The sequence below is a fragment of the Bos indicus genome, chromosome 26, assembly GCF_029378745.1.
Source record: "Bos indicus isolate NIAB-ARS_2022 breed Sahiwal x Tharparkar chromosome 26, NIAB-ARS_B.indTharparkar_mat_pri_1.0, whole genome shotgun sequence".
Lineage (NCBI taxonomy): Eukaryota > Metazoa > Chordata > Mammalia > Artiodactyla > Bovidae > Bos > Bos indicus.
Genome location: NC_091785.1, coordinates 5276264 through 5290460, shown reverse-complemented (window position 1 = coordinate 5290460; position 14197 = coordinate 5276264). Strand labels below are relative to the sequence as shown.

At 35.6% G+C, this 14197-nt stretch overlaps 1 protein-coding gene across 1 annotated transcript in view; it reads right to left on the bottom strand.

Annotated features, from left to right (window-relative positions):
• The window catches only part of PCDH15 (protocadherin related 15), a 1036870-nt gene that overhangs the window by 328814 nt on the left and 693859 nt on the right, over positions 1-14197 (bottom strand). The window contains exon 15 of the mRNA XM_070780422.1: positions 5334-5466. Within this exon, the coding sequence (XP_070636523.1) occupies positions 5334-5466 (133 nt within the window). The remainder of the gene's footprint in view (positions 1-5333; positions 5467-14197) is intronic.

The window sequence follows — 14197 nt, the reverse complement described above, 5'->3', positions numbered from 1 at the left end:
TATATTTTAGTGCTCAAAGTAAATATTTTGAAACTATTGGCAGTCCTTTCTTAGGGAAAATAAGACATTCATCACTGACTTTTGCCATGAACTTGTGCAATTATTTGCCTATGTGAAGATTTTACATTCTTGACCTATTAACTCAGAAGTATCCCTGTGATTTTTTCCACCAGTGGGGCCGGTGTACGAATAGATATTACGTGCATCATTCCTTTGTGGTGGTAGCTGTTCAGTTGCTCAACTGTGTCCTACTCTTTGATGGGTAATAGCAAATAACTAGGTTTTGCTTTTTGCTGTGTTGGGTTTTGTTGTGTTTCCACTGCAAATATTGCCTTCAGTCAAGAGATCAATAAAATTATAGACAGAGGCAGCTCCATTACTCTGAGTTTCAGAATGCAGACTGAATATAGCAGTCACTACCAACCTGAGATGGGCACAGAATGTGAAATTTGGCAACAAAATCCTAGACATTTTAACTAATTCACAATTTAGTGCTTAAAATTGAATTGTACCATAATAAACACCCCCCAAAAAAATAAATAACAGTGACATCAAGATAAGGTGGTAAGGAAACTGTTATTGCTTGTTGCAAGGATGGGAAATTATGTTAGGCAGTTATGAATCATTTAGCAAGGCTGCTGTGTGCAGTGATTTGGAAAGCAAAGGCTGTACCAATAGAAGTCATGGCTCTTGACATCAGACATAGCCATGTAATTAATGTCTGCCTCTAGGTAAAGCACCTGCCTGCAATGCGGGAGACCTGGGTTCAATGCCTGGGTCAGGAAGATCGCTTGGAGAAGGAAATGGCAAACTGCTCCAGTACTCTTGCCTGGAAAATTCCATGGACTTAGAAGCCTGGTAGGCTACAGTCCATGGGGTCACAGAGTCCCACATGACTGAGCGACTTTACTTTCTAGTGATAGGATTATACATCCTTGCCATAATTGAATCACTAGCAGAATTGTGACCTGGTTTGGTGAAGGAAATGTGGGTAGAAGGGTCCTGTGTTACTTTCAGAAGAAGCATTATGTGACAGCATGTGATTTATTGTGCCTCTCTTTTCAGTCTGTCAGAGGAACAACACTGTCCCAGGTAGAGGCTGTTCCACTATTCTGAAATAGAGTGAAAATCATGAAGAATAGGGGTAGAATTTTTTTTTCAGAGCTAGAATTGATTCATTATGGACACACAGTGTGCGTAGGAAATAACACTTTATGTTACTAATTGTTGAAATTTTGAGTGTGAGTGTATAATATAAACCTGGCAGTCCTTACTGAGACAATTAAGAACTTAAATAGTGCTTGCCTCATTGTTGTTGCTGTTGTTCAGTCATGTCCAACTCTTTGTAACCCATGGACTGCAGCACACGAGGCTTGCCTGTCCTTCATCATCTCCCAGAGTTTGCTCAAACTCATGTCCATTGAGTCAGTGATGTCATCCAATCATCTCAGCCTCTGTCATCCCCTTCTCCTCCTGCCTGCAATCTTTCCTAGCATCAGGGTCTTTTCCAATGAGTCGGCTCTTCTCATCAGCTGACTAAAGTACTGGAGCTTCAGCTTCAGTATCCAATGAATGTTAAGGGTTGATTTCCTTTAGGATTGACTGGTTTGATCTCCTTGCAGTCCAAGGGACTCTCAACAATCTTCTCTAGCACCACAATTTAAAGGTATCAATTCTTAAGTGCTCAGAATTGTTTATAGTCCATCTCTCACATCTGCACATGATTATTGGAAGTAGTCATACCTCACTAAGTTCCACATAAGTGTTATTATATAGCTATTATTATTATATGAGTATGATGATGATGGTGATGGTACAAGGAGAATCCATGTGTAAGAAAGGATTATACTAGTGGTAACAGGGATGTGTCAAACAGTCGATGAGAATGTAAGTCATAAATTATAAGGGTAATTTGAAAGCAAAAAAATGCTTTTATATGGATAAAATAAGCTGAGACCTATCGTATTTGAGTATAATATAGAGTCACATTTGGAAGCATAGCTCTCATCTTTAAAGTGATGGAAGTAGATAAAAATTTCAGAGGGACAAAGATGCATAAAGCTGCTAGAGTCAACACATTTTAGTGATCTGAATCTTGAGAAGTTTGCTCCAAATCCAATGGTGTGTAAGCAAAAGTTTAACTACTGATCTGGACTGGAGGGTACTGATTCATTGCATTTGCTAGTTTTGACGGCATAAAAACACCCACCATGGGCCATTTCAAGCTAGCATTGTGACATAACCAAACAAAACTGGGGAGAGAGGCACACAGCCTGTTTTCAGGATCCCAGTGTGTGCTCTGGCACCAGCACACCAGTCTCACAGGCTTCACTGGTAGTTCAGAATTACAAAGGAGGAACATGCTTTAGAGCAAGATCTGACCAATTCTGGAAGAAAAAGTCCCACCTAATACTAAAGCTGATCAGCACAACAAGTTTGAAAAAATAAAAGCTCCCGGTAATATTTTCCTCCATGAAATGCCATCAAAAAAGCAGCTAGGCAAAATATCCTTAATAGGATATTTTGAGGAAAATCACAGCCTCCCGAACAACTTTTAGAAAGAACGAAAGGAAAATACTTACAGAGGAAAGGAAAGGGGCTGGGGAGGGAAACAAAGATTGTTGTCTGAAAAGAAACCACTTTGATCTCAGTCAAAACAGATTATTTTGAAGTCAGTCTTCTGTTATCTTCGAAAATATATTTCTCCATAAATCCTGTCTTTCTAAATTGAGCTGTGAGTCAGCAGTGGGCAGTGCTGTGTGTGAAAAAGATGAGAATGTATCCAGAAGCACCTCTAATACATTCTGTTATTAGAAGACTTTGCGAGAGTAATTTGACAGAGCTTTTCAACTTTTAGGTCACTAGTTTAAATTCAGTCTGAGTTGATCATGAGCAAAAGTGTATGGTTGGTGGCTTATAAAAAAATGCCTTGATGGTGTCACCCTAGTTCTTTGTAATAGAGACTGCCATTGCAATTGGCATCTTTTCTTTCTAATAGAGACTGCCATCGCAATTGGCATCTTTTCTTTCTCTTCTACCAGAAGCACAAAGGGTGAATAGAAATGTCACTTCAAGTATTTTCTCAGCTTTTGTACTAGAGAAATTTGAGATATGAAAAAGGCCAACTCCTTTTCATCTTTAACTCACAGGTAGAATTATTCTCCTGTACTACGGTTCCAAGATATTTCTGGGATTTGAAATGAAACCAGAGCCATTTTAGAAGTAAAATTATATCTAACTTACAGAAAGTTAAATTATACAAAGGCACATTCTGAAGAAATATTTAAATGTTAAACATGTACAATTCCTTGGCCTGAACTTACAAATCTAAGATTTATTTTTCTTTACTTTTTGTTTAAACAAAATAAATTCCCATTATAGGTAAACAAAAATTTTCATTATTCTATAAATGTAATATTTAATATTTGGTTTTCTATATTTTATCATTTATATGACTCAACTAAATGTTTTATTTCTCCTAAAGAAGCTACAGGATTTTTTTTTTTTTTTATTTTGTTCAGTCACTTGGTCACTTCCAACTCTTTGCGATCCCATGGACTATACAGAACACCAGGCTACCTTATCCTTCATTATCTCCCAGAGTGTGCTCAAACTCATGTCCTTTGAGTCAGTGATGCCACACAACCATCTCATCCTCTGCCATCAGCTTCTCCTCCTGCCCTCAATCTTTCCTAGCATCAGGGTCTTTTTCAGTGACTTGGCTCTTTGTAGGAGGTCGCCAAAGTATTGTAGCTTCAGCTTCACCATCAGTCCTTCCAATGAATATTCAGAGTTGATTTCCTTTACGATTGACTGGTTTGATCTCCTTGCAGTCCAAGGGACTCAGGCAAGAATACTGGAATGGAGAGACTTTTCATTTTCCAGGGGATCTTCTAGGACCAGGGATTGAATCCGGGTCTCCTGCATTGCAGGCAGATTCTCTATTGTTTGAGCCACCAAGGAAGCCTATTTTATCCATTAAAATCCCCCAAATTTCCTTATTACTAATATATTTACTTTTATATAATTTTATTTCCCTATGTTTTAATAGTAAATGACAAACAGAAGTAAATTCACTCTAGTTACCTAGATAAAAAGCAATAAAATAGAGAAAAGAGCAGAGGTAAAAAGAAGTATCTGGTAATGCCAGCCAGAATTTTAGCAGCCTCAGAAAATGAGCAGAGTATAACAGAATGAGCTTTGTTTTGGAAATGTTGATAATTTCATCAACTGATTTAGGCCCCATTTACTTTCTATAAGATTCATTTCCCACATTTAGATAATGAGGTTGATATGTTTCATTATTTTCAGCACTCCTTCTAGTGTAAACATTCGGTGGAACCTTTAATTTTATATCATCAGGGTTTGAGAGAGAGGGTGTCTGTATTCAAAAAGGATTGCAAGATGCCTCATGTCATCTCATTTGATGACAAAGATCAATGCTGGGATTTTCCTAAATCATCATATTTGAAGAAAAAAACAAAAAAACAAAAAACAACTCTTCTAATCTTCAAAGGCAGCTTCCTGAATTCTCATGTCAGCAACTCCTGCTATTCCCATATAACACTAGGAGATGATAAATTCTCTGTCCTCTGAATATCCGTAGATAAAGTAATGTCTTGCACTCATGAGTTTTATAGCAAGTGACAGTTATCATCAACAGTACAAGTAGCCCAACTTGAAACTGTAGGTTCAGTTGAAAATATAGCATTTTCTGGCCAAATATGCTTTAGCCAGGAATATATAAATTGTGAAAATCAAGCTATCATTCTGCAAGTAACTCATATGCCCAAGTATCAAGAGCTGCAAATGGAAATATCACCTAAATCTACCCCCTTCATCTAAACAAATAAACTGAGGCACAGCAATTACAAGGTTTTCCCATGGTCACAAAATAAAATTGTCTACCTCTGAATTAGAATGTCTACCATCAGTTGGTGAATCTAAAGTCATTTTCTATACTGAACACTGCAGCAAAAATAAATCCTGCCGGGGCAAAGGAATCCAAGACAGAACACAAGAGTCAGCTGCAAACACTTTGGATGCAAAGTATAAGATATTCAAGTGCATGCTTCCAATCCTTTCATTCCCTCTTGTGATGACTGCAGCTAATTCCTGCCAGCTAACGTTAGTGCTTCAATAGTGGCAATCAATAGAATAGATTTGCTGTGGAAACCCTCCATCCATATTATCCCTACTTTCCTTTCCAGATGGAATTGTCATTCATCAGAGTGTAAGTGACATGTGAGGTTTTCTCCCTTCTTGCATGGATATTAAACCCATTAGCCTTCAAGGTTGTTGCTAGAATTTTATATGTAAACTAAGGAGCATACCTGTAGATTTAATAAAACAGCACCGATCCTCATGGCCTCACTGATTTCAAGGCTATACATCAGCTGGGGAAAGCGAGGAGGGCTTTGATTATTTGGAGGAAGCACTTCAATGTACACAGTGCAGATGGAATGCCTGCAGAGAAAGAGAAGCAAACAAGACGGGTAAAAATCTACATCACATTTAATGACAGAGTGCATTTGATATTCTGTTGTTGGGTTTACAGGAGAGAGAAATTCTGAATTTTTATGGGAAATAATAAAGCAATTCAGAATAAAAGGGTGGAAAAACAAAAGCTACTACCAAAAGATGATGTTTTTATGAAATTATCTTAGCAAAAGGAAAAAAAAAAACATGTCTCAGGTATGGATTTTTCCTACTTACATTAATAGTGTGAATTAAAAAGAAATAACTGTGCAAATAGGGGTAATGAATTAAATTGCCTTGACTTTTGACTTTATTTTGTAATGCTTCTCTAATAGCAAAAAAACTACTCTAAATATTTGGTAATAAGAGCTGTCCTTGGGGATTTCTTCCTATTAAACCAGCAGAGGGAGTATTGATTAAAATAACACAGAAAACAAAATATGGGCTGTGTTTTATTAGCTTTATTGCTGACATCAATGGCTTAATGAAATGCATGTCAAGAGTCAGGATCATAAAGTAACAGTTGTGTAAAATAGTTGCAAACAATACCAAATCTGTTTTTAAGTCTTCTTTAAAGAGTATAATATAAAAATTTGGAAGTTAGATTTAACTGAAGGCTTAGATCGATGGACATTTGTTTTTGAGGGACACAAGTTATTCTACTATTAGAAGGACAAAACCATTAGCATTGATATAATCACCTTTATTGATATATCTAAACTCTGAAATTTCCTTAAGTAGCAAAAGCTGAAGAAGCAACATATTCAAGATTGGTACAGAAGAAACGTAGTCTAGACTATATTAATGAGACCTGGGGTTTACAAAGTTAGTATTCTATCATAAAAACATGCCACCATTGCCTGAGTGTATGCTTTAACTTATTTTAACAAAATCATGCCTTTTTATTCAAAACACATTTCTTATAGTTTCTATTTGGGGGCCCAAATTTTCTTAAAGTAGCCCAAAAATCTTTAAGTGCATCAGTTAAAAACATGTTACTGAAAACATTTTTCTGAGATTATTAATCTATATTTGTTTACTTTGAAAGCTATTAAGAGAAATACAGATCATCAGTTCAGTTCAGTTCAGTCACTCAGTCCTGTCCAACTCTTTGCCACCTCATGAATTGCAGCACACCAGGCCTCCTAGTCCATCACCAACTCCCAGAGTTCACTCAGACTCACGTCCATCGAGTCGGTGATGCCATCCAGCCATCTCATCCTCTGTAGTCCCCTTCTCATCCTGCCCCCAATCCCTCCCAGCATCAGTCTTTTCCAATGAGTCAACTCTTCGCATGAGTTGGCCAAAGTACTGGAGTTTCAGCTTTAGCATCATTCCTTCCAAAGAAATCCCAGGGCTGATCTCCTTCAGAATGGACTGGTTGGATCTCCTTGCAGTCCAAGGGACTCTCAAGTGTCTTCTCCAACACCATAATTCAAAAGCATCAATTCTTCAGCGTTCAGCTTTCTTCACAGTTCAACTCTCACATTCATACATGACTACTGGAAAAAACCATAGCCTTGACTAGACGAACCTTTGTTGGCAAAGTAATGTCTCTGCTTTTGAATATGCTATCTAGGTTTGTCATAACTTTCCTTCCAAGGAGTAAGCGTCTTTTAATTTCATGGCTGCAGTCACCATCTGCAGTGATTTTGGAGCCCCCAAAAATAAAAAGTCTGACACTGTTTCCACTGTTTCCCCATCTATTTCCCATGAAATGATGGGACCAGATGCCATGATCTTAGTTTTCTGAATGTAGAGCTTTAAGCCAACTTTTTCACTTTCGTCTTTCACTTTCATCAAGAGGCTTTTTAGTTCCTCTTCACTTTCTGCCATAAGGGTGGTGTCATCTGCATTTCTGAGGTTATTGATATTTCTCCCGGCAATCTTGATACCAGCTTGTGCTTCTTCCAGCCCAGCGTTTCTCACGATGTACTCTGCATATAAGTTAAATAAGCAGGGTAACAATATACAGCCTTGACGTACTCATTTTTCTATCTGGAACCAGTCTGTTGTTCCATGTCCAGTTCGAACTGTTGCTTCCTGACCTGCATATAGGTTTCTCAAGAGGTTGGTCAGGTGGTCTGGTATTCCCACCTCTTTCAGAATTTTCCACAGTTTATTGGCAAAGAAAAATTTTTTTTTAGCTTATCACCTTATAATATGCCTAAGTTTAAATCTTTTCTGAACATATTCTCAGTAGAATAGATACCTGTAGAATACTAAGTACCTCTAAAAATTTGCAGTGACTTAAAAAAATTCATACTTATATTTACCACAATATTGTTCCAAAGCAATCTCAATCTAAATTAAAATCTTTTAGACTTCATAATTAGTTAATGCATCTGCATTATTTCTTGCTCTGATATCATCTGATTATTAAAATTCACCATTAAAATTAATCAAAATATAATTGCTTTTCTAATTTTTTTTTTTACAATTCGTGTTTTAAGGGTAAGATATTTAAAGTAGGTTAAAATGGATGGTGAAATGTTGCTTATAAACTTAGAGGTATCAAGTTTACCCTTATCAGTACTATAATGGCGGGATTCCCTGGTGGCTCAGTGGTATAGAACCCCCCCGCCATGCAGGAAACCCAAATTTGATCCCTGAGTCGGGAAGATCCCCTAGAGAAGGAAATGGTAATCCATGCCAGTATTCTTGCCTGGGCAATTCCATGGAGAGAGGAGCCTTGCAGGTTATATACAGTCCACGGGATCGCAAAAGAGTCAGACATGACTCAGTGACTAAACAACAACTATAATGGATAGATGAAAAAGAGAAATATCAGGAAGTTAAAAATTTTAGTGTGCAAAGAGCCCCACTTTTCATTATGTGGGAATCAAGTAATTGTCAGTATGAGTGGGCATATTATTCTCCCAGGTGGTGATCTCATTCCAACAGCCATCCCAAGATAAACATTACTGCTAATATTACCCTTCATCATTCTGAGTTATTTTCTTAGTGTTTGTTACATATAAAGTGATTCACACATTTTACTATTTCTTCCTTTTTGCTGCTGGCACATCCTCTGTGCATAATAAACCCAATAACATTTACCCTCCACCATATTGATAATAATCCTAGCTGAGCAATGTTGAGCACTGGATTTTTAACCACACATTCCTAGGTTAAAATTTTGATGCTACCAGATATGATCATAGGCAACTGACTTCTTTCAGTTTCACTATCTGAAACTCCAGTACTTTGGCCACCTCATGCGAAGAGTTGACTCATTGGAAAAGACTCTGATGCTGGGAGGGATTGGGGGCAGGAGGAGAAGGGGACGACAGAGGATGAGATGACTGAATGGCATCACTGACTCGATGGACGTGAGTCTCAGTGAACTCCGGGAGTTGGTGATGGACTAGGAGGCCTGGTGTGCTGCAATTCATGGGGTCGCAAAGAGTCGGACACGACTGAGCGACTGACTGATCTGATCTGATCTGCATCTGATAACTAAATATAATAATAACATTAAGATTAGCATAAGGGTTAAATATGTGTGTGTGGGTGTGCACATGTGTATGTATGTATATATAAATATATGAAGTCAAGTGAAAGTGTTAGCTGCTCAGGTGTGTCTGACTCTGGGACCTCATGGACTGTAGCCCATCAGGCTCTTCTGTCCATGGAATTCTCCAGGCGAGAACACTGTAGCGGGTAGCCAATCCTTTTTCCATGGGATCTCCACGACCAAGGGATCAAACCCAGGTCTCCAGAATCACAGGGAGATTCTTTACCATCTGAGATGCCAGGGAAGTACATACTGAAAAACATACATATATCAGTTATTATTGGTAACTATTCAAAATAACGTTTCTTATTCTATTCTTTGAAGTGGAATTAATAAGCTTGCATTTATCTTATTCATATCCCTTTAAATATTTTACATTTTAATTGCATTTTTCCACTTTTCTAAGCTAAAATCTACAGGTGCAGTATCCTCTCTCCTTTCCCGAGTGGATTGTGGTTGTGTTAGGGTTTAGACATACTGGATCCTAATCTTTTGGTGTGGGACTGGAAATCTACATTTTCCATGAATATATAAGGTTTTTCTCACACAAATTTGATTTAGAAGACCAGGGTCCCAGAAGTTCATGGGGAGTAAAACATGCAGATTCCCCTGCCTTTTAAGTTTGGAGTCCAGGGGATTCCTCTACAAGCTGACCTAAAACTGTCCTTAGTAACCCTGGAGGCAAGAGAGTCCCTCACTTTTTTGACCTAAAAAACACCTGTACTCTAAATTCAAAGTTTCCTTTCAAAAATCTAGAACCTTCCTGTTTTTGATATTCATTAGAGCTTCAACTTACTGGTGTGGAATACTTTATAAAAGTTTTGTCTGAACATGGGTCTCTTTCTGCTCTTAAAGGTATAATTTATGCTAAACTTATTGTACTTTACATATTTCCTTATTCTTCCCCCTTTGACTAAACTGTTTACATCCACAACCCTACAGTAATGACTTCTAACTCATAAGAAGCTTGTGTATTTGGCACAGAGAAGCAAAAAATTAAATGCAAAACAAAAAAAGATTCTATTTCCCAAGGCACAAGCCAGTGAACACCAAGGTCCATCATGACTGTCTCCTTCATCTGCACTTACTTCTTCGCTTCCTTTGCTCCTTTCCAGTAATTCAAATGCTAGAATCACTAATCATTCCCAACCCTTTCCCCTCACACACACATTTGGATTTTAGAGTTATTTGAGTACGATCATATTTCAAGGTCTTAAGTTTTTCATCTTTAACATCCTGGCACTTTGCTACAATAAGTTGAAATAAGCACCAACCTTCTTGATGGTTATGGCCTTCTAAAACTCTATCCTCTTTTTAGCCCTGATGTTAATATAGTGTCAGAGTTAGCTTTCTAAAATTGAATCCTATTAGTATTAACAATAAAATAATATCATTAATGCTGTATAAAGATTAGTAATTCAATATCATTAATTAAGCACATAACAAAACAGGACAGTCACAAGGTAAATAATAACATTCTATGGGAACACTTTGTATTACATTTTACAGCTAGTCTTAAATGCATAAAACTGAGAATCTATATGATGTAAATTTTATTTTTATAATATAGTCAGATTTATAGTAGATAAATCTATAAACACAAAAATCATAAAGTTTTTATTTCTCATTTGGTAATGAGTTCAAAGTAGAGTAAGAAAGGTGGTGTAACTTCTCAGATAATCATATGTTTTTAAAAGACCCTGGAAACCATCTAGTTTAACTCTCATTTTATGAAAGAATATTAGAAAATCAGAAAGATTAAGTGAGAGATTCAAGGTTGTGAAGACAATTAGCAACAGAAGACAAACTCAAAGGCAAAACTTACAAATTTAAAATCTGCCTGCCTTTTCTCCCCACATTCTACATGAACAAAACTGGGAAGTAAACAAGACTTTTTAATTATCTGATGTGTGTGTGTATGTTTCTGTGTGAGAGCATAAAACATCTGTGGTTTGCAAGGAAGGATGTTATCTCACAGAAAATCACAACTTTGAAGTATTTGGATCAGACTATAATATCACAATCAATTTTAATTGTTTATATTATGAATCAAACTTCACCCATAGCATTTTGTTTTTAAGAACAAAATAAAATATAAATAAAAAGAGGTTGTGAAGAGAGGCCTAAGAAGCTTTAACTTCAAAAATGGTATAATTTTTAAGAAAATAAAAAGTCACATTTTTTGGATATGACAATACTACTCAGTGGTACTGAGATAATGTTCTTGACATTTAGAAGATTGCACAGTCTGTATAGTAATTTTCTTTTAAATGTGTCAACACATGCTATGAGGTATCTATTTGTAACTCTATATTTCTACCTTGTTTCTAAGAGGATCATCAAAATAAAAGCTTAACTTTTTTTTTCCTTTGTCTTCACCAATATCACAATAAAAAAGCTGTATTTACACTTCAGTGTTCATAGGTTCTATTATTTTGGAAATACATACAGGGATCCATAGGAGCAACACTCCCAGATTTAAAACTAACATAAGACTTAAGAGAAATTTCTCAGGGAAAGTTACAGGGACAAGATGCACGTAGGTATAAAAACCACAGGGCGTTACAGACAGGGAAAAACATGTGTGCAAATTCAGAGACCAATAAATAAGAAAACAATACCTTTTGTACAACTAAAGAAAAAGATATAATTAGGGCAATGGTAGGAATTAAGACTAGAGAGATGAGCAAGAGTCACAGCCTTCTGGTACTCATGTGCTCTACTTACTGATTTAAATTTCAGTTTAACAACAATGGGGATTGGTTGATAGATTTTAACAGTTCCCACAGCAGACAATACTTTGCTGTGTCTCTGTATCGTTGCTTTTATTGTTTTTTTCTGCTAGGATACCTCATTTTCCTTCCTGTCCAAGTTAAACTGCACTTGTAATTATACTATGCTATAACCAGATTTACCAGTGCCTCTATATGAATGCTGTGAGGGCAAAAAGCTCATCTTGTCTTATATTTCTAGTGCTTCCCAAGAGGAAACTCAGTACAATTTTTCTAAAATGAATACTTCCATAAATTTTTTATTATTAATGTTAAATATATAATGTGAAGTTATTTTAAAATACATATATTCATAATTGAAAAATAATTTTATTTGAGAATGGGTGATTTAATATTGTGTTAGTTAGATACAACCTTGAATTCCATGAAAATAGATTATCAAAAAAGTATTCCTTGCCAGGCATCAGTTGTTTTATCATGATTTGTTTTATATTTGGGGGAAGGGATTGAATTTTATCTATACATTTTGATAAATACTTAATAGTAGTACTTTAACTCATACTAAGATTAAATATTTACTTAATTTAATGCAGTTACATACAAGAAGACTTACAGACAAAAAGTAAACACTATCTAACGTATCTTACTACTTTTTAAAAATCTTTTGTTTTGTCCTCTTCTGTTTTATCAATAACTGAAAAAAAAGAAAATTCCCCCAAACAAAACCACTATAGACTATGGCTCCTCTTACTCTAATTCTTTGGCTAGTTTAATCAATTAGAATAACAAGCATATCAACAGTTAATTCTTCTGCTAGTTAATTCATAAATCTTCATTTTGAGAGTCAGTGTTATTGACATTTAGAATTGAGGTTGTTTATTAGAAAAGAATAAGACAGAAAATCATCATTGCTTTTAGTGTTATCATTTAATTAGGTCTACATGTCACTGCTGTCGTCTGGATCAGTTTGTAAAATATGCCACAATCTATATTTTTATGTTCATAATTTTCTAAGGGCATCTTTTTCCAAAAGAAATACTGAAAGCAAAGCCTCACAACTCTTCAGTTCAATCATCAACTCAATCTGAAAGACTAATTTCCCTCCAGAAAATAGCAAGTGTCATTATTCTAGGGAAACATAACATTATTGTGGCAGGTAGGATGGAGGTATATGGATTTTACTCTCTGCAGGTCCCACTTGATAATCAACCATCATAAGGTGGTCTTTTAGTGCCCAAACCATGGTCTATAAAGAAAACAGTGAGACTAAGTCAAATAAATGCCTCATATCACTGAAAAGACCTGTATATTCAAATTCTGAAAATGCCACTTTGTTTCTAGGAGTAGAATACAATTTGATTTAAGTAAAAACCAGTTAGACTACAAATTACTGTAAACAAAGGCTTATCAAGGCAAATCAGCAATATGACTTGCAAACCGGAACTTCAAAGCAAATTTAAAATCTCACTCACTAAATAATAAAGTTGTCTAAAAATATTAATCATAATATGCATGCACATATAGATTAGACATCTATTTAGTACAGCACTATCTTCAATGAAAATAAGTTACAAAATAAATAGATGACTATTATTGGGTTTTAATAACATTTTAAATAATAAAGACAAGATATATTTATGTTTATAATTAGCATTAATATTATTACTATCTTATCATTTTTTCACCAGAATAATAACTACTAAGGGTTATGGATATGGAACAGAATGAAGGGGAAGATTTTAGAATCTAAGAGTCCTGAGTTCAAGTTATGTTTCTACCTCTTGTTTACTATGGTTATCAACACTTTTTTATGAATGTGGGCAAGGGGTCATGTACCCAAGTAAGTTATCCTTTTCAGTTTTTATTTTTGGTTTATAAAAATAAATAGAGCTATGCAAGAGTTACAATTTTTTTGTTAAGATTAAAAATTATATATAAAGGTCACTAGCATGATGTCTAGCCCTGGCACATTAATTAAATAGTATCAGTCATCTTAACGTCCCTTCAGAATAACCCAGCATAAATGACACTATTATTTTAAATTCATTCAAACGTAGACTCTCATTTTGAATTCCGTAACTATTCACTGTATAAATGAATTCTATTTGTTTCTACACAAGATATAGCCCTTGAATGTCTTCTCACATTCAGACATGTATATCCATTTTCTTTTTGAATATATTAATATATTTATTCCAAGTAAATACAAGTAAATGTGTATGAAATTGAGCTCTTCCCTTTCACTCAAATATGTGTGCCTTATTGACATTGCTACCAATCAGTCAGCTTAGATAAAAACCTGGGAGAGACTTTCAATTTTTAATAATTGCTTCTCTCCATTTTTCCTTACTGATGGTCCAGTTCAACCCATCAGCAACGTTTTCTTAGTGGAGGTGTTCTGCCTCATCTCTCTACCTACAGCTTTTGCTGTTTGTTGTTCAGTTGCTAAGTCATATCTGATTCTTTGTGA